Source organism: Hyperoodon ampullatus (assembly GCF_949752795.1).
Source record: "Hyperoodon ampullatus genome assembly, chromosome: 17".
NCBI classification, from domain to species: Eukaryota; Metazoa; Chordata; class Mammalia; order Artiodactyla; family Ziphiidae; genus Hyperoodon; species Hyperoodon ampullatus.
Genome location: NC_136930.1, coordinates 41,081,606 through 41,106,047, shown reverse-complemented (window position 1 = coordinate 41,106,047; position 24,442 = coordinate 41,081,606). Strand labels below are relative to the sequence as shown.

At 47.2% G+C, this 24,442-nt stretch overlaps 1 protein-coding gene across 1 annotated transcript in view; it reads right to left on the bottom strand.

Annotated features, from left to right (window-relative positions):
- The window catches only part of MATN2 (matrilin 2), a 154,307-nt gene that overhangs the window by 100,572 nt on the left and 29,293 nt on the right, over positions 1-24,442 (bottom strand). Inside the window, exon 3 of the mRNA XM_079722824.1 lies at positions 1,160-1,729. Within this exon, the coding sequence (XP_079578950.1) occupies positions 1,160-1,729 (570 nt within the window). The remainder of the gene's footprint in view (positions 1-1,159; positions 1,730-24,442) is intronic.

Here is a 24,442-nt window from a genome sequence, read left to right as displayed (position 1 = left end):
GGGTCGGGGGAGGTTGGTGTGTGTGGGGGGTGTTTCTAGGCTTTGTCACATTCTGAGAACTGGTCTAAAGGTTCCTATTCCCGGTAAGTTGGAGATGAGTCTGGTCCTTAAGGTCATTCTCCATGCAGACTTCAGGGAAATACTGGTCATTTCAGAAGAGATACTTGCTTTTGTTTTCCCATCAAAGAAGCATGGCAGTTGGAGGGGTCAGGGGCCAATAGGGGTGGGCAAAGCTGGACTGGACACTGTTTGCCAGGTCAGGAGGCTTGCTTCCCATTTCCAGGGACCAGTGTGGAGCCTGGGTTGGCAGGCTGGCGCCCTGCCCTTCTGGAGGAGAAAAGGACGAGAAGACGGTGGCAGAAGCAGGAAACTGGGGAGAGGGCGAGTTGACCTGCTGGGAAAGCTGAGGCAGGAGCTCAGCTTGGAGGTAAGTGGGAGGAGTGTGGCAAGAAAGTGTGAAAGAAGCCTTGTGGAGGGCAGGGTTAGAAAGCAAGACGGGGAAGAAGACCCTTAAAGCAGAAGAATGCAGCTCAAGGACTTGGGGAGGCATGTCCTTGCAGAAGAGTCGGGAGGCACCTGCCATCCTACCAGGCGGGAAGGTACCAGGAGCACGTCTTGGTCTTCCCCATACACTGGGCCTCTTTCTGAGTTGAGAAAACATCCACTGCTAGCACCACCATGGGGCAAAAATGCTCAGTATTCCACACCATCCAAGGAGAAGTTATGTTATTATTTTGGTCCTCCCATTCCCATGCTTACTACAACTCATGAATTCCAACCTAGGGAATGCCAGGGCAAGCCAATGTGCTGGAGAAAAACTCTCCCTATCTACTGTTCCTCATTCTGCAGTTTGAGTGTAAATGTCCCTTCCTCAGGGAAATCTCCCTGAGCCCCCTGGCCTAGGTCAGGTCCTGTCCTGAATTCTTCCTCCGTTACACTGTTACAACTGCAGTTACTTACGTATTTGTGTAATTGCACCCTTCATATGTCTCCTTGGCCAGAGCGTGAGCCCCAAAAGAGCACTGTGTCTACCTTGGCCTTTGCTAAACACCCCTTGCCAGCCCGGTACCTGGGACTGGTTTAGCACAGAATGAACACTGGGAGATGAATGAACTCATCCTAATGATCCCGAGAAGAGCCACAGAGAAACAGGACTTACTGCACAACTTGTTCTGGAACACTGAGGTCAGCGACTCAATCTGGCTGAAATTGGCCACCAGGAAGACGTGGTCCTCGTGGGGCTCGCTCCCGATGGCCTTCAGCGTGTTGAAGTCCACTTGGCCCACGCCGATGGCAAAGATCAGGATGCCTGTGTCCCGGGCCTTTGCAGCTACCTCGGCCACCGAGTCCTGGGGCCTCCCATCGGTCACAATCATTATGACCCGCGGCACGTTCTCCCTCAGTGGCCGGGCACCCTCTGCTTCTGAGAATGCGATGTTCAGGGCGTACTGGATGGCCAGCCCCGTCATGGTGCCCGTGGACAGATGCCGCATCCTCTTGACGGCGTGCTCCACCTCGGACTTCCTCTTGAAGGTCTTGAGGGAGAACTCGTTCTTGACGGTGCTGCCATACTGGAGCAGGCCCACACGGGTGACATCAGGGCCAATGTCCAAGAACTGCAAGATGTCCACGATGAACTCCTTGACCTTTGCATAGTCGTGGGTGTTGACGCTGCGGGAACTGTCAATGATGAAGACCACGTCTGCCCGCTTGTTCTCACAGGAGCTCTCTGGGGAAAGAGGGGAGGGCAAACGCATCAGAAGAGTGTTAAGCATAAACACACTCCTATATATAAAATAGAGAACCAACAAGAGTCCACTGTATAGCACAGGGAACTCTACTCAACGTTTTGTAATAACGTATAAGGGAAGAGAATCTGGAGAAGTTATATATACATATATATGTATAACTGAATCACTGTGCTGTATACCTGAAACTAACACGGTATCGTAAATCAAATATACTTCAATTAAAAATAAAGAAAAGAAAAGGAAAGGGAAGAAAAGAAGAGTGTTAAGGACCCAGTGCAGGTTGGAAATCCTAGGGCCAGGGATCACCTTTCAAACCTCCCGTCTTCATCATTTTTCTTCCCCCCTTGGGAAGGTTGTAAGGGTGTATATGTGCATGACTGGGTGATCATGGGCATTGGCAACAAAGATACTATTTCTGTTTATAAGATAAATGAACTTCAGTTTCTAGAAAGTCATCAATGCAGTTTTCAGGTGGGCAGACACCTGAGCAGGGTCAAAATTACCTTATTGTTTACTGCACAGCACATAGGCTTGGCTGGATACTGCAGGGAGTATAGAAGACACTTAGGGGGGGCTTCCCTGGTGGTGCAGTAGTTAAGAATCCGCCTGCCAATGCAGGGGACATGGGTTCGAGCCCTAGGCCGGCAAGATCCCACATGCCGCGGAGCAACTAAACCCGTGTGCCACAACTACTGAGCCTGTGCTCTAGAGCCCACGAGCCACAACTACTGAAGCCTGCGAGCCTAGAGCCCGTGCTCCGCAACAGGAGAGGCCACTGCAATGAGAGGCCCGCACACTGCAATGAAGAGTAGCCCCCACTCACCGCAACTAGAGAAAGCCTGTGTGCAGCAACGAAGACCCAACACAGCCAAAAATAAAATTAATTAATTAATTAATTAAAAAAAAAAAAAAGAAGACACTTAGTGGGGGCGACCCAAATCAAGGAGCTTACAGTCTACCTGGGGAGACTTAATTACTGGAACAAGGAAAGAATAACTAGTATGAAACTATGTGGTGCTGACACTAGATGTTCAAAGAACAGGGGTATCAGTGGGCTGGAGTCAAGGAGATGGGACACAAGCTGGCTTTACAGATGCATAGTGTTTGGACTGAGAGAAGGAACACATGGAGACGGACACATGAACAAAAGCCCAAGATGGCATGAATAGAGTGGATAAAAGAACGAGTGATGAAGGCCCTGCTAGGAGTTATGGATAGGAATTAAGTTGGAGGGGTAGCATGAAGCCAGTTACAAAATGACTTTAAATTCAGACTGAAATGTGTACACGATGCCACGGGCGATGGGCATAATATGATTAGCATTATATTATGTAACTTATCTCTTCTGTAGGGAAGTTACATAATAAAAAGCCAACTGAGTGGGGCAGAAGTTTGTGGAGAGGATATGGACAGAAGGGAACCCTCCTACACTGTTGGTGGGAATTGGTGCAGCCACTGTGGAGAACAGTATGGAGGTTCCTCAAAAAACTAAAAAGAGAACTACCATATGACCGAGCAATTCTACTCCTGGGTATATATCTGATAAAAACAGAAATACTAATTCAAAAAGATATACTCACCCCAAGGTTCATTGCAGCTCTATTTACAATTGCCAAGATATGGAAGCAACCTAAGTGTCCATCAACAGATGAATGAATAAGGAAGATATGGTGTGTGTGTGTATATATATAAATATATACACACATCATACACACACTGGAATACTACTCAGCCACAGAAAGAATGAAATTCTGCCGTTTTCAACAATGTGAATGGACTTGGAGGGCATTATGTTAAGTGAAATAAGTCAGACAGAGAAAGGCAAATACTGTATGATATCATTTATATGTGAAATCTAAAAACATAAAACCAGTGAATAAAGCAAAAAAGAAACAGACTCACATATGTAGAGAACAAACTAGTGGTTGCCAGTGGGGAGAGGGAAGGGGGAGGGGTAATATAGGGGCAGGGGATAAAGAGGCACAAACCACCATGTATAAAAGGAATAAGTCACAAGGATACATTGTACAGCACAGGGAATAGAGCCAATAGTTTATGACTATAAATGGAGTATAGCCTTTAAAAACTGTGAATCACTATGTTGCACACCTGTAACTTATAAAATATTGTACATCAACTATACCTCAGTTTTTTTTAAAAAACCAAAAAACAGTTGAGTCAGGCAAGGGTTTGCAGGGTGGATGATCCAGACCATTTTTGCACAAATCTGGTTGAGAGAGAAACTTAATCTCGACCAGGGGTGGGTGGTCAGGGGAGGGAGGTAGGGGCAGTAGTGGAAATGGAGAAGGTACCTGGCCAAGAAACATTTCAACAAAGGGCACAGTTAAATTGGAATAAGGCAAATGTCCAAGTCTCTCGTTTACCACCACAATCGCCGTACTCATTCCTCAAGCGCGCAAGCAAGAAGGCATTCTGGGAAGCGGGTGAGATTGGATGAGATAAGAGGCCTCTGGCCTCACTGGGTGGAGGCTGGGCGTTCCTGTTGGGATTTCTCAGATGTTCTGAGCTATGGCCTCCAGCCCCTCCCCACCTCCCTTTCCCAGACTTCCCACTGCTAAATCCGGATTTGATAGGGATTAGAAAAGGGATCTCAAATGCTTGCCCTAAATCCCAATCACTGCAGCTGCAAGAAAGAGGGAGAAAACCAAAAATGAAGCAGTGAACCCAGTCATTGAAATGAGAAGTGCGAAAGGCGGGTGAGGTCATCCCATCCACGCGGGCCTGCCAGGTCGTGACTCGCCCCTGAGCACCCACACACACACCTGATCCATCGCAGTCTCAAAAGTCTAACAATTTTAGGGGAGGAAGCACGCCCGCATGCCAGCATCATGGCAGAAAGCCAACCTTCTGTGGCACCCACATATAACACTGGAGGCTGGGTGAATTTAAGGTGAGTTTCTCAAACCAGAGCTCCCAGAAACTGCCTTTGAGGACTCGGGGATAAGATCAATATCAACCCTGACATTTGCAGGGTGTTTTAACATCTTTACTCCAGAGAGCTTTCATCATCACTACGGTCTCATTTGATTTCCAGAATAAGCTCTTAAGAAAAGAGCTAGGAGTACCGTACCCATTGGACAGATGAGAACATGAAGGCACTGAGAGTTTGAAAATCTCTTATAATTTAGAAAAAGAAAACCTATATGGAGACAACACCAACACCCACCTCACTGGGTGGTTGTGTGGATCTGAGGAAATGCTGTGGGTAAAGAGCTTAGCCTTGGGCCCAGCATGTGGAAATCCCCAATATGTGGGAGCTGCATATGCAGGCTCTGCTTGGCCCACACCGCGCCCCCAGTCCACACCTTCCTAGGCCCAGGCTGGGGAGGGGCGGGGCTGCTGCTGCTGGGTAGTTTGTGCTGCACACAGGCACCTGCCCAGGGAAGCGAGGGGCCTGAAATCCATGCTAGCCCTGAGCCTCAGGGGCTGCGTCCACCGTGAGAGGCACCTGGAGGGAGTGCCTTTCTCTAATTTTCACAAAGGTGTCTATGGTCTAGCACATGGTCCCGGGCCAGAGCATAGCATGACAGACCTGCAGGTCCCAGGAAAGAGGACACGGGCCAGGACTGAGGCCACTCCAGGAGCCACACCTGCTCCCCATTTCAGTCAGAACTTCATGCAGGGAGAATGATCTCCACCTGCTCAGGAGGACCGGAACCAGCCCAGACCCTGCCACGGAGGAGGATATTAATGAAAGACTCCTTGGAAGGGAGAGAGGGTTAGAGTCTGCAGACTGGCTCCCTAAGAACTCTCCTCCTCTGGTGATCTTTGGAGGCAGGGGGTCGTCTGGGACTGGGATTCTTACTGTGGGTCTTAGTCATGGTGTCAGCATCCCAGGAAGCATCACAATCAATTTAAAGGGAAGCCTGGAAGTTCCAAGGGGAAGTATGTGCTCAACTGGATTAGTTCCCATCAAAACAAATGGGGAGTTTCCACAATGCCTGGCATTTACAAAAACACCACAAAGATTCGAAATGGAATTGGAGGGAACCTCCAGAGAGCAGTGATTGTGAGTTGAAAACGACGAGTCCTGGCAGCCCAAGCGACCGAGTTTCTTCAGGATGTCTCCCCGGGTCCCTCGAGAGCTCAGAACCACAGCTCTGCAGCTTGTCCCTGAAAGGGACAGTTCAGTGGTTCTCAAACTCGAGGTGCCTCCCAGTTCCCGGGAGGGCTTGTTAAAAACTCAGGTCAGTGGGCCTCACTTCCAGAGTTCCTGATTCTGTAGGTCTAGGCTGGCACCTGAAAATGTGCATTTCTAGCAAGTTCCTGGGTGAAGTTGATGCCTCTGGTCCAAGGACCACACTCTGAGAAACCACTAGTTTAGGAACTAGAGAGATTTCCGGAGAAATGAAGTTCTGGCAAGTCTTGACCTCATATCTCACTGTGAATTCCCCAACATGGGGAACTAATCATCTCTATAGCCATGCGGTAGGAATCCAGTAAGTCTTCAGTCAACATCTGTGGAGTTAAATGGAATTCTGGGTGGTGGAGCAAGGTTTCAGGTGGAAGGGACTGAGTCAGAGCAGGCAATTCAAGGAGGTGGATTAAAACCACAAAGTCAAAAAGTGCTAGAGCAGGTCTCTGGGTCCTGCTAACAGAGTCACAGATTCTAGGACCCAAATCTTTGCCATTTTATGAGGGAGCATAGCCACTTTGGAACTTCTGATCCATGGACTCACACAGACTAATAAAATCTTAGAGCTGGAGGGTCTAATAGAGTCCAAATTACTCACTTTACAGAAGGGGAAACTGAGGCCCAGGGAGGTGACTCTATCTCCACGAGGCCTCATGGCTCATTAGGGTCAGACCTGGAACCGTCCTGGTGCCTTTCTCCCATGTCATGGTGGGCATCCGGTAAAACTCTCAATACCGCTGGCATTCAATATGAGCTTTGTAAATACTTGGGGACATTCTGCAATATCTGCCGCACAGTTTCTCCACACGGGGACTGCTGAGAGATGTTTCCAGAAAATGGACTCTCCTCTGTGCGTGTTCCTTTCACATACTTGTTCTGATAAACAGCCTCCCTCCCTGTCTCAGCCTGTGAGAAGAACACACACGATCTTCCTTCTCGCCCCTCACAACAGACTTTCCACAGCAGTTGGAAGAGGGTTTCTGGGCACATCATAAAAACGTCATCCCCTAGGGCTTCCCTGGTGGCACAGTGGTTGAGAGTCCGCCTGCCGATGCAGGGGACACGGGTTCATGCCCCGGTCTGGGAAGATCTCACATGCCGCGGAGCGGCTGGGCCCGTGAGCCATGGGCGCTGAGCCTGCGCGTCCGGAGCCTGTGCTCCACAACGGGAGAGGCCACAACAGTGAGAGGCCACAAAAAAAAAAAAAAAAAAAAAGTCATCCCTTGAACCAAAAGAGTAACGGTCTGAGCCTTGTGAACAGCACTTCCAGTTCTGTCAGCTTGACTCTACAGCCTACTCAATGGGCAAACAAGTGTCTCTTCCCCCTGCAGAGAAGGTGAACCTGAGCCAGAACAATTTTAAGCAACATTCCCACCCCAGCAGGATTACAACGTGCAGTCTTGGAACTATTCCCTTCCTCTCAGGATTGTAGATTTGTTGCTGATTGGTGTCCCTTGCTACAGCTCAATTTAATTATGGCCGTGTAATTGTACAGTAAATATTTGGTACTATCTGCCTGGAGAGGTCAGGGCATGTTTGGAGAAGGAAGGTATGTGAACCTCGATAACAAGGGTAAAATAATTTCATCCAGAGACTGAAAGGGGCTCTGAAATGCTCAGTGAAACAGCAGCAGAGTCCTATGACCTCAGGGCAAGCCCAGCCAACGCCACTTTCTGTCCATGTGGTCTTAAACCTCTCCTTCACCTCTTTGACCCTCAGTCTCTTCTTCTGCGAAATGAGAATAATAATACCTCACAGGGCTATCGGGATACTCAAAAGAGAATATAATAATAATTTATAGCTACTGTTTATTGAGCACTTAATAAGTACCTGGCCTTGTTCAGAGTACTTTTACACGGGATGGCTTATTTATTCTTCACACCCAACTTAGCAAGTAGGTACTATTCCCATTTTACAGATGAGAACAATGAGTCTAGAAAGGTTAGGTATCTAGCTCAGGGCCTCATACTTAGGAGGAGCCCGGATCTGAACTCATCTTCTCTGGCTCCGTAGCCCACACTCTTAACCACCAAGCAATGCTCAGAAAGGATTCTGTCCTTTTAGACCTGCCTTTCCCAGCACACTCAAGATGCACCAGAACTGCACTGGCTCTCTGGGGGTCAATTCTTTCCTTCCCTGGAATCAGGGCCTGAAAGCTATGGCTCAAACTTGCCTGTCTCCTGCCAACTGCTTCTCCCCTGCTAAATGCCTATTTGTATTTTTTTAAGATTTAATAAAATGATGAAAACAGATGCTTGCCTCTCTGAACAGCAGCGGCTCAGCACATGAGGCTGCTAGTGGTTCACATTCTCATGCACTTAACTTGCCTACTGTGAGATTCGTAGAAGCAGGGCCCTGGGGGAGACAGAAGAATGGGACAGGTGTGACAGAAAGTCGATCACTGATCGTTGATGGAACAGGAGAAACATGATCTGGACAACAGGCAAATGCCCAGGGTGGGGTGGAGAAGGGAAATGGATTTCAGAAAATGTGATGCTTCCTAACAATTCCCAGCAAAGTTCCCACAAGTAGATGGTTTGTGGACACTTTAAAAAAAGAACTGGGAAAAATATAATGATATAAGGGGGAAAAATGGAATAATTTCTAGGACAGTGCAAGAGTGGATGGACGAGGGGACTGAAGTGTGATTTCCAGGTGACATTAAAGGCCAACTTGAGGGTGGTGAGCATGAGACTGAAGGGACACCGATAGCATGTGGTGTGTCTTGCTCCGGCTACACTCAGCTGCCCAGGAACAGGGGAAAAGCAGGCAGAAGTTGATACAACCAGGGTTGTCATTTAGCCAAGCGAGAGTGATGAGTCAGGAGAGTGACCAAGGTAGGCAACAGAACGACTATAAAGATTTCCTCTGGAATTAAACTGGGGGAACAGGAAGTAGAAGACAGGAAGGGGTAAAGGGCAGAGAAAAAGCAGCAGGGCCAGTGGATTGAAAGTCCAGATGAGGTCACAGGATTGTTGAATCCTAGAAGGGGTGAGCTGGGGAAACAGGAGGTTTAAATTGAGATGAGGAAGGGACTGCAGTTATTCTAATCACAGGGTCAGGAGTATGGTAAGAGAGGTAAATGGCTGAGATATGGTGGAGGGCACGAATACTCCAGTAATGATCCCCCAAAGGAGGCATGATTCATGTGGATACTGAAATCACCAAGAACTATGACAAGAGTAACGTTGGAGAAAGTGGCAAGGAGCCGAGAGCTAAAACTCGTTTTGCAACTAGGACTAACCAGAGGGGTTTCTTTAATTCCCTAAGAGTGACCAGAAACACTTTGGAACATGATTCAAAGGTCATAAAGGCACAGAGAAAAAACTAGCTCACCAAGAGTTTCAAAGGGAGAAAAGCAGTTTTATGATTACAGAAAGCGGGGGTGGCGGTACCGAGAACTTGATGATGTTGAGCCAGCAGGAGACTGAGAAGGGAAAAAAAGCATGCACAATTTATGGCTTTGCTCCTAGTTAGGACAGATCAGGAGAATCAGAGGAAATCTATAGTTTGGATCTCAGCAAGACAAATAATTGACTCCAGTGAGGAAGAAATGCAGATTCCACATATTTAGACCAGTTAGGTAGAACGGTTACATAAAGCCAATCTTTATTTATTTATTTATTTATTTATTTTGCGGTACGCGGGCCTCTCACTGTTGTGGCCTCTCCCGTTGCGGAGCACAGGCTCCGGACGCGCAGGCTCAGCGGCCATGGCCCACGGGCCCAGCCGCTCCGCGGCATGTGGGATCTTCCCGGACCGGGGCACGAACCCGTGTCCCCTGCATCGGCAGGCGGACTCTTAACCACTGCGCCACCAGGGAGGCCCTAAAGCCAATCTTTGAACAAATATTTAGTGAGAACCTATTGTGTGTCAGGCTCTGGGAATATAACGAAGGAAGACTCCCAGCTGTTAACAGCAGGCATACAGACACATAATAACAGGATACAATAAAATAGGCAGACTAAAAAGATAAGTAGAATGCTCAGAGAGAAAGGGAGAGCATGGCTGACTACCTCTGGGTGTGGGTACCCAGGCTCCAGGGCAGGATTAGCAATGTCCCCCCTTTTTTTTTAACCTTGTCCCTGGCAGACATTATGAATCAATTCCCACCCTCTCCCAGTCAGCCTGGACTCAGCCTCAGGATCCTTTCAACACTGCCCTGAAAGTACCTACAGACAATGAAAGGGAATCATTTTGCCAACCTGGTTTTAGAGTCTGGGGCTCTACCACAAAGGTTGAAGTACTTAATTTTATCTACTTCTAAAAAACTGAATAAAGGTAAGTTAGCTAATCATACTTTTGAGACATTATCTGATAATTAGTGCTAACTTACTACTATTCAATGGGAAATAATAAGGGTGGCCACGTCGATGGCCTGCACATGAACTTTTAGACAAAATCACACTTATGATGGAAGGCTGCTGGTAGGCATGGGGTCAGAGCAGAGGAAATAGAAATTTCCTAAGAAATAGTCTCCTCGGGCTTCTCTGGTGGCGCAGTGGGTTAAGAATCTGCCTGCCAATGCTGGGGACATGGGTTCGAGCCCTGGTCTGGGAAGATCCCACATGCCGCGGAGCAACTAAGCCCGTGCGCCACAACTACTGAGCCTGCGCTCTAGAGCCTTCGAGCCACAGCTACTGAAGCCCGTGAGCCACAACTACTCAAGCCCACGTGCCTAGAGCCCATGATCCACAACAAGAGAAGCCACCGCAGTGAGAAGCCCACGCACCGCAACAAAGAGTAGCCCCCGCTCGCCGCAACTAGAGAAAGCCCGCGTGGAGCAACAAAGACCCAACACAGCCAAAAATAAAATAATTAAATAAATAAATTTATAAAAAAAGAAAAGAAATAGTCTCCTCAAATTGTACAAGTGGTATGTATCCTCCACTATAAGAATATAAAATAGCACATCAGAATTCAAGGAAATTGCATCCCTTAAGCAATTGGTTTATGTGTATTGAACTATATGGGCCTAACAAAGACAGACAGACAGACTGAGAGAAAAGACTACCGCGTAACACCCACCATCACGCTCAATGAGCTTGTGCCCACAGACACCTGAGATGTGGCCCCTGTGGCCACCTCATGTGTTCCACCCCCATGTGCCTCTAGACTATGACCAGCCCTGTGATTTACAGGTGATCTCATGGATATTTCAGAGGCAATTTGGAGTACCTTTGATTTTTGCCTCCAGTGCGACTTAACCTGCAACTCCCCTGTATTTAGGGCTCTTGACTAGGGTGCCATGGTCCTTGGCCAGGGCTGAAAGGACCACATTTCAATTCTTCCCCCTCTAATTCCCTTCTTAGTCAGTTGCCGGCTACTGCATTACCTCACGCCAGCTGTTTTACAATGCAGATGATGAGCTATGGCTTCCTCTGAATCAGTCATGCTCCACTCACATCTTCCTAAAGAACCCCTGGGGAGTGGCCTGAAAAGTTGATTATATTATATTATGGATACACCCTGGACTTCTTAATGGGATCTAAGACATATCGTAGACACATTAGAAAATCAGTTCCCACTTGGTAACATTTTCCAAACAGTTTTCCAAATTCTGGGGCATTTGTGGTTCTCACTACACCACTACACACGATGCTGGAAGGAATTGCTAAAAAGCTGAATAACAGAGTCAGGACCAGAAAGGATTTCTGAGGGCTGGAATAATGAGTCAAAACTAACAAGAGGAGGGAAGGGAAAGCTGGGACGAAGTGAGAGAGTGGCAGGGACATATATACACTACCAAATGTAAAATAGATAGCTAGGGGGAAGCAGCCGCATAGCACAGGGAGATCAGCTCGGTGCCTTGTGATCACCTAGAGGGGTGGGATAGGGAGGGTGGGAGGGAGGGAGGGAGATGCAAGAGGGAGGAGATATGGGAACATATGTATATGTATAACTGATTCACTTTGTTATAAAGCAGAAACTAACACACCATTGTAGACCAATTATACTCCAATAAAGATGTTAAAAAAAAAAAAAAACTAACAAGAGGAAATCTAAGTGGTATGTCAAGCCCTGAACATAAGGTTCAAAAAATCAACTGTATAAACCACAGAAAGGAGACATCTGGATTGACAGCTAGGCACATGATAAAATCTCGAGCCAGGACAGCAAATCCCAAGCCTTGCACGCCGGCCCTGAGACCCCCAACTCCAGCATCTGTGAGACACCAACCCCCCCCACCCCCGCTAATCAATCCCAGCCTCAGAATCAAAGCTCAGCCACAGGGGTCCTCTGGGCACAGCATCCCCCATCCCCTTCCCACCCCCCAGTGCCTGGAGGGGGCCTGAGAAACAAAACCAATTTGCCAGCCAGACATTCTCTCCACTCACTCCCATTAGAGAGCTCCAGGCCTTCATGCCCCATCATCTCTCCGATGGTTTTCCTGGCCTGGGAGAGTAGAGAGACTCTCTCCACAAATGGACCTTATTCTTCCCCTCTTCATAGCAGAACTTTCCGATGACGAAATATTTTGGTGAGTTTCATCAGAGTCACAGTAGCTCAACTTGGCAGCTGTGAGTTCTCAGGATAAATGAGCCTAGGATGCTGTCTCATCAAAGCAATTTCTTCAAAAGCCACCATCCTAAGGGTCACTGACAGCAAGGTCATGGGAGAATGAACTAATGAACTCTTTAGCCTCTTGGACCCACCCACTACTCCCTGCCCTATATCTTACACCTCAGTGATATCTAACGGTTTGTAGTTCCCTACACACCATCCTCTCCCAGCTGCCTCCTCAGCTGAAGCCTTGGCCCTGTGGTCACCTACGTCTGAGCATTCTTCTACCAGCATCTCATGTATGGAGCTACCGGCCACATGTAGTGTCTTTTTTTTTTTTTTTTTTTTTTGCAGTACGCGGGCCTCTCACTGTTGTTGTGGCCTCTCCCGTTGCAGAGCACAGGCTCTGGACGCGCAGGCTCAGCGGCCATGGCTCACGGGCCCAGCTGCTCCGCGGCATGTGGGATCTTCCCGGACCGGGGCACGAACCCGTGTCCCCTGCATCGGCAGGCGGACTCTCAACCACTGCGCCACCAGGGAAGCCCTGTAGTGTCTTCTATGAATCCCTAGTAGCCAGCAGAGTGCAACGCACGTAGATGCTCAGTAGGGTCTTGGCTTCTTTCCTTCAGGGTGCCTATGTGATGGGAGGGGTAAGAGGGCAAAGAAGGGAGAAGGTTGCACACACCCCTCCACGAGCCAGAGTGGGCTGGGGGAGCTCGTCAGTGGAGGTACAATAAAAACAGCCCACAGTGGGGATCCTCAATGTCCTGATGACGTCAGAAACGCCTGGGGGTACTTATTTAAAATGATGAATCCTGGGCAGCACCCTCGACCCAGTGAATTAGAATCTTTGAGGCTGAGGCCCGCGAATCTGCACTTAGACAACTGTTCCAGATGATTCATAGGTGTGACAAATCTGAAGACTCTATCCCAAGGGGCATGGGAGCCTGAGAGACCATCAAAGAGGCCACAGAGCAAGAGTCCAGAAGAGACCCCTTCCTGTGTCTCAGCACCCTCCTCCGCAAGACCAGGAGAGACCTTGTAAATATGGAAACCTTACGTCCTGGATTCTCTCATGGGTTCTGATCCACATCTGGTCCATTGTCAGATCATGTGTAGGTCAGCTGTGTCCTGGCTTTTGATTAGGTTCAGAAAAGGAACAAGGTAGGCACCATTATTACTTCCAACTTACAGATGAGGGCACTGAGGCTTAGAGAGGCTAAATGACAAGTTCACTGGCGTGGGGAGTATGAGTGGTACGAGACAGGGATTTCACATCCAAGCCAGTCTGATTCTAGTACCTGCATTTTTAGCCTCCGTTTCCCAGCAGGTGACCTAGTGTGAAGTGTCTCCTCTGAATAGAAAAACGTCCCAGAGGAGAGGCTTATGAACTTACTCTCCCAGTCACCAGTTAACACATTAAACCCCAGTTAATATCTGGGAGGGCCAACGGCAGAGACTTGAACGAGACTCAGGAGTTAAAGCTCAACTCAAGACACACTCCCCCAAGTGCCAAGTCCTCTTCACCCTCTGTCCTGGGCCAGTGCCTTTGGCCCCAGAGCTTCACCTTTATTTTATTAAGTTCTTTCTGATACCTACGAGCACAGCCGCTGCACCTACTCGAGTCCACAAGTGCCTTCTGCACCCCCAGGCAGTGATGACAGTAGCGCAACTAGTAACAATGTGCAGTGACATCATCCCACAAATTCCATATTTGCTGGCCTGCAAGCCCCACCAAACCATAAGGCAAACCTCTGAGGTCACAAGTGGGCATCGTTCATCCTCATCTCACAGATGCCTGGCTCAGGGCTGCACATAGAAGGCAGTGAACTGAAGGCACTATGGGCAAAATACAGGCACATCTCAGAGGAACTGCAGGTTCCATCCCAGACGACAGCAATAGAGCAAATATCGCCATACCGCGAGTCACACGAGCTTTCTGGTTTCCCAGCGCGTATAAAAGTTATGTGTACACTATACTGTAGCCTATGAAGCGTGCGATCGCATTATGTCTAAAAAAGTGTACCTTAATTTACCTTAATTTAAAAATACTTTATCGCTAAAAAATGCCCGCCATCATCTGAGCCTTAGGCAAGTTGTAACCTTTTCGCAATAGAATATCAAAGATCAACCATCACAGATCACCGTAACAGATAGAATAACAATGAAAAAGCCTGAAATATTGCAAGAATTACCAAAACGTGACACAGAGACACAAAGTGAGCAAATGCGTTGGAAAAATGGCACCAATGGTCTTGTTTGATGCGGGGCTGCCACAGATCTTCAATTTGTGAAAAACACAGTATCTGCGAAGCACAACAAAAGCAAAACCCAAGAAAACGAGGTCTGTCTGTACAGTGCTGGTGCTGTGGGGCTGTTGCCACCCAGAGGATGCCAGGCCTGGCCTTAGGCGGCTTACAGCCCAGGCAGGCAGTGACACAAGCGTGCAGATGGCAGCAGAACAAGGCAGGAAAAATGAATTACTATTCAGGAAGCATAACATATGCTTATAGCCACGACAGCTGAACCCTCCATCACAAAGGTCAGTAGAGACTGTACTGATGAACAAGGAGGCATGAATCCAGCAGAGGTACAGAGCAAACACATCTCTATCTCTTGGCCGATTACTGAGGGCAAAAGCAACGTTGTACATCCAGACGGAGGTGATTTCTGTGATCTCCTCCCCACCCACACCTGCTCTGAACGCCAGTTGATACCATTTATGTGCTCCCCTCATGAACACCTGAGATATGGTCTGAATGTCAACTTTCATTCTATTAACTCCTTTCCGACACCTACAAGCAGAACCAAAGTTCACAGGCAAGCACTGAAACTTACTGTCAGATTTGACCTGTGTACACGTTAACCAAAACCAAGGGGAACCCCTGCAGGGCAGAAAGAGATGGCTGTGGTGGGAGAGAGACTTGCAGGATGGATTCTGTCTGCTCCTGGAGATCCACACTGGGAAGTTTTTATGCAAAATATACTCGCCAATGTCACAATGAGTTTGTTTTGGGGTTTGTTTTTATTTAAAAGAAGGTTCTGGTGAATGAGCCTGCATCTTTGGTTAGCAATGGTGCTCCATAAACCAGAGACAAGGGCCAGTGGCGCCCTGAGGGATCCTGGGTGGACACCAGCTCAAATTTCCTTTGTCCCTGCTGACCCTCATAAATTCCTCTAGGAACGCAGCTCTCAAAGGTCCTCAGGGAGTACGCCCCAACTAGCCAGCAAAATGGAAAAGAAAAAGAGAAGAAAGAAAAAACATGCCACATCACACCAGTCTCCTCTCATAACTCTTACATGAGCTAAAAGAAAAGAGACATCGTATGAAGTTCGACAACTGTGGTTTCCAGAACCCTGGACAATTTTCTTTGCGAGAGAGCCCAAGAGAAAGCTTCCCCAGTTTAGCCCTTGAGAAAAAAGTTTCCAATGAATTGACTTTCCTTGCAAGGTAAAGCAGTTTGCTAAAGTTTCACTTAAAAAAAATATGCCCCTCACATCTACTCTGTGTGTCTACAAGCAGGCTTTCTCTTAATTGAGAAAAGAAGGATAAAGAAGCCCTGAAATGGTCGACGGTTTTAAAATTCACTGAGCTGACCGAACAGATACAGCATCAGTTTGGTATTCTCTATCAAAACCCTTCTCACCAGCTTTCTTCCTTCCTCAAATTGAGAAATGACTCATATCTTAAAATTGTAATCTACACACACACACACACACACACACACACACAAAACCCATCCCCCAATACAAGACAGTACAGAAAGTACTGGGAAACAGGTGATCTCTCCTTTCTGCAAAGTGAAAAAGAGTGTAGGTGGCTTTTAGAAAGCAAACTGGCATTTCACCCACAGGAGCATTTTACCTTAATACATTGGACAATTGCCTCATCTGCTTTCTGAGTGTCCAGATGGAAGTCAGGCGCAGAGCAGAGACCTGTGAACAGCAATAGGGTCGGGCTGGGGAGGAGTGAGGACCACGAGGAAGAGGCCTTGCTAGATGCAGTCTTGTAGCTCTTCCCTGGAAGGGGAGGGGTGCAGGCACACACAGAGGCAGGGGCGGAAGCTTCCACAGACCTGTACCAGCCAAGGAAAAGTTTCTCTCACCATTTCGGTTTGGCTGAGTTACGCAAACACTGTAGACCCCTCCTCTCTGTGCCAGGTGCTGGGGATACAGCACAAGAACCAATCTCAGCCTGGGAGACGCTTACAACCTTGTAGAGAAGACAGCTTCCTAAGATTCATAAAAGTCAAGTGCAACTAGAGCCTGGAGGAGAGCACGATCCCGGGATGATGGGTGGGAAGATTCCTAAAGAAGCTGAAGGGTACCACATTATATTGTCTTAAAATATTATTCCATTATTAAAGGATGAGCAGGTATTGGCCAGGCAGAGTTGGGTTGGGCATTTTAGGAAAAGGGTTGGCATGAGCAAAGGCCTAGAGGCCAGAACAGAGCAGGGTGCCATGTGCATGGGTAATGCAGGTAGGGTGCTATGGCTGGATCTTAAAGGACAGGATGGGAATGACAGGAAGGGCTGCATGTACCTCCTACTGAGAAGTTTGGACTCCATTAAGGAGCCCATGGGGAGCCACTGAAGGGTTTTAAATGGGCCCATTCTCTTTTAGGGCACATTCTAAGGGCTCCTGATTCAGCCCAGACTTCACTCTTCTCCATCCCTGGCCCAACACAAAGCCCCTCCCACTGGAGTTCCCAGCATGGTCTCAGATATAAATGAATGTCCCCTATGTATATACTATAGAGAAGGTACCAGGGAGAATTTATTTCCTTTTTTTTTTTTTTAACATCTTTATTGGAGTATAATTGCTTTACAATGGTGTGTTAGTTTCTGCTTTATAACAAAGTGAATCAGTTATACATATACATATGTTCCCATATCTCTTCCCTTTTGCATCTTCCTCCCTCCCACCCTCCCTATCCCACCCCTCTAGGTGGTCACAAAGCACCGACCAGGGAGAATTTAAAGACAACTCCTTTGTCTTTAGGAGTTGAGTTTCTGCCCCTTTGTTATCTAACCCTGGAGTGAGTCTACCTGAAGGACTTTCAGCTGGTAGAGCAGAAAGCTTAGGTCAGCAGTTGGCCCCTTCCAACTCATCCCTCTTGGGTGTCCAACTCCTCTACTGTTATTTCTCTCCCTAGTTAATTGAATATTCAAAGGAAATAACTATTGATTGAATGTCAGTTGGCACTCAGCATGAACTCCCACCTCTTTTTATGAGCCTTCCTGTACTGCAGACGTTAAAAAGACAAGAAGCACATTTCACTGACTCCCTTGTAGCTAGGGTCCTGGGTGAGAATTAGGTAACACCAAGTACATACACTCACAAAGGAGGAAGTGAGGTGAAGCCTGTTTCTGCTGGCAAGTAAGGTGGTAGAAACACAGACTCGGTGTTCTAGTGTCCGCTCACCAGCTTCACAGATGTAGTTATGGCAGCAACAGCATCCTGATCCTAGCAATTGGTTCTTAGGTGATGGCCCTGAACTTCCACTCCTTCACCCTTTCCATTAATTATGTAAGCACCTAAGTCCCTGTATGAAATCCCTTTCTGCTTAAAATACCTAAAGAGGTAGACTTCCCTGGTGGTGCAGTGGTTAAGAATCCACCTGCCAATGCAGGGGACACGGGTTTGAACCGTGGTCCAGGAAGATCCCACATGCCGCAGAGCAACTAAGCCCGTGCGCCACAACTACTGAGCCTGCGCCCTAGAGCCCGTGAGCCACAGCTACTGAAGCCCGTGAACCTAGAGCCCATGCTCTGCAACAAGAGAAGCCACCACAATGAGAAGCCCACACACCGCAACAAAGAGTAACTCCCGTTCGCTGCAACTAGAGAAAGCCCACACGCAGCAACAAAGACCCAACGCAGCCAAAAAATAAATTAATTAATTAAAAAAAAAAGTAATGTGCATGTTTAAAAAAAACCCAAAACCTAGAGAGGGACCTCCCTGGTGATGCAGTGGTTAAGAATCCACCTGCTAATGCGGGGGACATGGGTTTGATCCCTAGTCTGGGAAGATCCCACATGCCACGGAGCAACTAAGCCCGTGCACCACAACTACTGAGCCTGTGCTCTAAAGCCTGTGAGCCACAACTACTGAGCCCTCGTGCTGCAACTACTGAAGCTCATGTGCCTAGAGCCTGTGCTCTGTAACAAGAGAAGCCACCGCAATGAGAAGCCCGCACACCGCAACGAAGAGTAGCCCGCACTCAACGCAACTAGAAAAAGTCCAAGCGCAGCAATGAAGACCCAATGCAGCCAAAAATAAATAAATAAATAAATTTATAAAAAGACAAAATCAAATACCTAGAGAGCTTTGTTTCCTGCACTGGCCCTGGTGGTCCCCTCAACTCCTCAATACATCTGCCTTCTTGACGCCTCCCTCATCTACAGTAAGGTCTTGATGAAAACTCCAAATACATTGGAACAAAAAAATACAAGGCATGCTCAGTCCTCTTCACAAAGCTCACCTGAAGACCTAGTCCCTTCACGCTTTGTGAAAGCGGGGCCAACCTTCCTCCCCTCCCCTGAAGCGTCTGTTTGCCTATCCCCTCCTCTTCTCTACAGTGACTCCCTCAGGAACCTAGATTGTTCTCATCACCAGGTCCTTTGGAAACTTGTCCTCTCTCTCTCCACTCTGACACAATGCTTCATTTCCTCCATCCTTACTTAACTTGGCTTAGGCTTCCATCCCTAAGTACACTGAGACAGTATATTACACAAAAGGAAATCTACCGAGCCAACGATTTGTTTCCTCATCACTAGGGGTGCTCGAGCGAACACTGGGCTCCAGCTGCTGCAGCTGACTCAATTAAGCTTAATGCCCAATGCCAGGGTTGCTACGGAAACCAGAAATAACATTTCAGGAATCCCTCACAGCCTGGGTGACTTTGGTTTCTAGGCTGTTCTACAAATAGTCTTTCTTGTAGCTGATCATTAACATGAAGAGCAATTAATAAGACAGCAAGTTTCATGATGATGAAATGATCAGACTTGATCATCACAAAGCAAACTTAGGCTATGCAAATTTTAACACTGAAAAGGAACTTTAAAGGCTGGATTCAATTTCCGTATTCTGCAAATGGAGAAAGTCATGCAGGGTAAAGGTGGGGCAGCCTCCTGACTCTCAGGCCGCCCATGTTCCCTGACACCACACACATTCTCCATCCTGGGCAAGTTACTTACTCTCTCTAACCTTCAGTTTCCTCTTTTACAAGATGGAGACAATGACTGTACCTGCCTCAGAGGGGTGCCATGAAGATTAAGTAAGTGAATATGTGTAAAGTACTTAGAATGGTGCCTGGCACAAAGTAAGAGTCAAATAATTATTTTTGTTATTATTATTATTTCCACCTGGTATTGTGTTGAGGGCTGTATGGAAGCAACATGGCCATAGCAAAGACTGCACTGCTATGGACTGGGAGTCCAGAGACCCATGTTCTGGTCCCCACCCTGCCACCCACGAGGTGACAGTGGCCACATAACCTTCTTCTTTTTTTGGAGAGGGGGAGGGTGGCTATGTTACTTTGATCTCTAGGGTTGGACTAAATAATTTCTCAGTTCCTTTCCAGCTCTCGTATGCTATGGTTTTAAGTAAAATGAATTAAATAGGGATGTTCCTTGACCTTTACAAGTGGTTATATCCATGTCTATAATGATATCTAATATTGACTGAGCAACGATTATATATCAATATAATGCTAGATGCACTAACTCCTTACCATTCACAACAACCTATTATCCCCATTTAACAGGTGGGAAAACTGAGTCTCAGAGAGCTTACAGTGATATGTCCAAGGTCACACAATTAGTAAGTAGTAGAATCAAGATTCAAATCCAGGAATCTAGAATTCATACTATTGATGATTAATCTACAGGAGACAACAAATGTACACAAACAGCTATAGAAGGGTACAACCTGCATGACTTTATATCACATTAATGTTCCCTTACTGTAACTGTAGGTACTCTGCAGCCTTCACATAAATTCCCAGCAACTGGTACTATTCAAGAAACTTTTGGGAAACTTGCCACAAATAAAATAATTCTTAGTTCTTCATTACACTCCAGGGCTGATCACCTCCACCAGCATCCCTCACTGGGATGACGTCGTTAGCCTCCTAAATGGCCTTTGCCTTGTTCCTCTACAGACTGTTCTCAATCCAGCAGCCAGAACAATCCTTTAAACACAAGTGAAAGCATGTCACTCTTTTGCTTAAAACCCTCCGATGGTTCCCGCCTCTCTCAGAGAAAAGCCAAAGACCTAACAACGACTCACCAAGGTCCCCATGTTACTTCCCTGAGCCACACTGCACTGGCATTGCTGCTCGAAACACTTCAGGAGAGCCTGGAACATTCTTCCCCTGGATTCAGCGACTGTCCCCTCACCACCTTCAAGAAAATGCCTTAACACAGTAGACTAGATGACACTAGTGTTGCCGACTTAAACTTCACTTCTCTACTAAGCCCCTTCCTGCTTCCTTGCTAAGATCCCGAGCAGCAAGAAAGTGACCATGACCTCTGCGAGGATAGGTCCCATCCCCACCAGGAACGACTTCTTACTGGAAGAAGACAGTCTTGGTTATTCCAGTCTCCAGACGAGGTAGCTGGAGTAGGCACACAGTCTGGTTTTGGCCTATGGGGAGTAAGGGAAAGTCTACTGAAGATTTTGGTCTCTGATAAAAGGAGTGAGTGAAGGGACAAAAAAGTCCTCTTTCCTCCACTCTTATTCTCTTCCTGCCTTGACCATAACCATGGAAAGATGTGATGTTTGGAGCTGCAGCAGCCATCCTGTGATTTTTTTTTTTTTTTTTTTTTTGGTGGTACACGGGCCTCTCACTGTTGTGGCCTCTCCCATTGCAGAGCACAGGCTCCGGACGTGCAGGCTCAGTGGCCATGGCTCACGGGCCCAGCTGCTCTGCAGCATGTGGGATCTTCCCGGACCGGGGCACAAACCCGTGTCCCCTGCACCGGCAGGCGGACTCTCAACCATTGTGCCACCAGGGAAGCCCCATCCTGTGATTATTAAGGCAGAAGCCTAAGAAAGGAAAGCCAATCTCCTGGGATGAGGTCACTTCAGCTGGAAATAGCCCTGGGCTCAAAGATAAAGCTGAGCCACTGCCACGAACTGGGAATCACTGATCTCCAGACTTCTTGTAAGATATTCAAATACCTTTTAAGAAAAACACTGTTAGCTTATTCCAATTGCACCCTACCTAATACCCAGAGATTTCACTACTGATATCAAGCCTGCTATAGAGTAGCTGCTCAACAAAAATGTGTTTGTTCTACGTATGAAGGAATGAATCTGATGGTACAACTTTTGACACTTTAAAAATAAAATGTATTAAATTGTTTTGCTAATTACACATATTTTCTGAAATGCTCATGTAATCAATTTTTTAGACATCCTTCTCTAAGATCAATATCTGATTTAAGGGTGAAAGAGAAAAAAACTGCTACTTTATATTTAAATCAGTAGGTGCTCAAAGAGATAAATAAAAATTAACAATACTAATAATATTAATAAATGTCATCTCTCATTCATTTATTCAGTACACATTTATTGTGAGGCTGCTACACCAGATGCTTTATACCCACAGACGAAAAGACCTAGTTCCTAGTTTTAAAGATCTCACAGTAGAGTGGGAGCACAGAAGAGTTAACACCACTTTGCAATGTACAAATTGTGTTTTAAAAATAAACTTTTTTTTTTTTTTTTTTTTGCGGTACGCAGGCCTCTCACTGTTGTGGCCTCTCCCGTTGCGGAGCACAGGCTCCGGACGCACAGGCTCAGCGGCCATGGCTCACGGGCCCAGCCGCTCCGCGGCATGTGGGATCTTCCCCGACCGGGGCACGAACCTGTGTCCCCTGCACCAGCAGGCGGACTCTCAACCACTGCGCCACCAGGGAAGCCCTAAAAATAAACTTTAAAATCGACAATAACAGCAACAAGCATTTATTGAAAGCTAAGTCCATGCCAGGATCTGGGCCAAGCCCTTTATCTGCATGATCTCATCCCATCTTCATTCCCACTCTGAGGGAGGTGCCATTATCATCCCCATTTCACAAACGAGACAACTGGGGTTAGGGTTGTTCTGCTACTTACTCATGGTCACACAGTGGAAAGCCAGAGCTCACATTTGTTCAAAGTTACCTATGGTTATTTGTAAAACCAAGCTGACAAGTGTGGTGGCAGGTGTGGAAAGGTTCAGGAGCCACGGTTGATTGGAAGGTCAGTAAGAAGATGGGGCCATGAGACTGTCAGGACAAAGGAAGCCATCTTAGGCTGCCTCTGCAGAACTAGAGGCTCCTGATCGAGAAACGACAGTTCAGGACACCATTCTGTATTTAAAGGAAACATAGGCAGGGTTATTTCTCCCTCCTGAACTTTAACATGTAAACCAAACTATCAGTTTAGCTTCTCCAACGGATGTCCCCTTGGGTGCCCCCTAGACACTCCAACTGAACATGGCGTTTGAACTCACACAAGGCACTCAATGTTTGTTGAACAAATAAAAATATAGCTACTGTGGTTGTGTGTGGCAGTTTTACATTGCAGCGGTTTGCAGACACGGATTATGTCCATCTCGTCTGTGTCTGGGGCTGGCCTTAGCTTCAGTGGTTGGTTGGTTGATGGCTTTGCTCCAGCCCTGACTCAGTCTGACCACTGGCTGAGGCAAACGTCTACATGAGAACAGCCCATGTGGTAGGAGGGGAAAGGGCTCCCCTGAGCCCTAGAAAACTTGGTGTTAAGCCCTAGGCTGCTGGTGGTCAATTACTTCACCTTGAGCAAGAAGGAATATTTCTGGACTCTGGTTTCCTCACCCTTAACCCTTATTTGTACCAGGGACTTCCATGGCAGTCTGGTGAAGCCCATAACCCCTTCTCAGAATACAGTTGTTAGATGTCCAAAATAAAATGCAACACACACTAGGATGGCAATTAGAAAAAAAATGGAGAATGCCAAGTGTTGGTGAGGATGTCAAGAAATTGGAACTCTTGTGCATTATGGGTGGGAATGCAAAATGGTACAGCTGCTATGGAATACAGTTTGGCAGTTCTTCAGAAAAGTTAAACATAGAATTACCATGTTTCCCAGCAATTCCATCCTCGGTACATATCCAAAAAAATTGAAAGCAGACACTCAAACAGATACTTGTATGCCAGTGTTCATAGCAACATCATTCAAGTAGCCAAAAAGTGGAAACAACCCAAGTGTCCATCAACAGATGAATGGATAAACAAAATGTGGTATATACATAGGATGGACTATTAGCCATAAAAAGAATGAAGTTCTGATGCATGCTACAACATGCCTGAACCTTAAAAATGTTACGCTAAGTGAAAAAAGTCAGACACAAAAGAACAAATATGGTATCATTCCACTTACATGAGGTATCTAGAAGAGGCAACATAGAGACAGAAAGTAGAAAGGAAATTCCTGGGGGATGGATGGGGAGGGATGGGGAGTTCTTTCTTTTTTTCTTTTTTTTTTTGTGGTACACGGGCCTCTCACTGTTGTGGCCTCTCCCGTTGCGGAGCACAGGCTCCGGACGCGCAGGCTCAGCAGCCATGGCTCACGGGCCCAGCCGCTCCGCGGCATGTGGGATCCTCCCAGACCGGGGCATGAACCCGTGTCCCCTGTATCGGCAGGCGGACTCTCAACCACTGCGCCACCAGGGAAGCCCCGGGAGTTATTTCTTAATGCGTAGAAAGTTTCTACTTGGGATGATGAAAATATTCAAAACGTCCTGGAAATAGACAGTGATGATGGTTGCACCACAGTGTAAATGTACTTAATGCCACTGAATTGTACACCTTTTTGGGGGGCGGGAGGTGAAGTAGAAAAGAATAGCTTTGGTGCGGTGAACTCGTGGATGGCGAAGATGGTGGCTTTGGGATCCGCCTGGCGGCCGCTGTGCAACCTTACAAGAGGAAGGCGACCGCCTGCGCCATCTTTGCACAGCTGCCGGCGTACAGGTCCCTGATTCTCGAAGGAGGGTCCACAGCGCC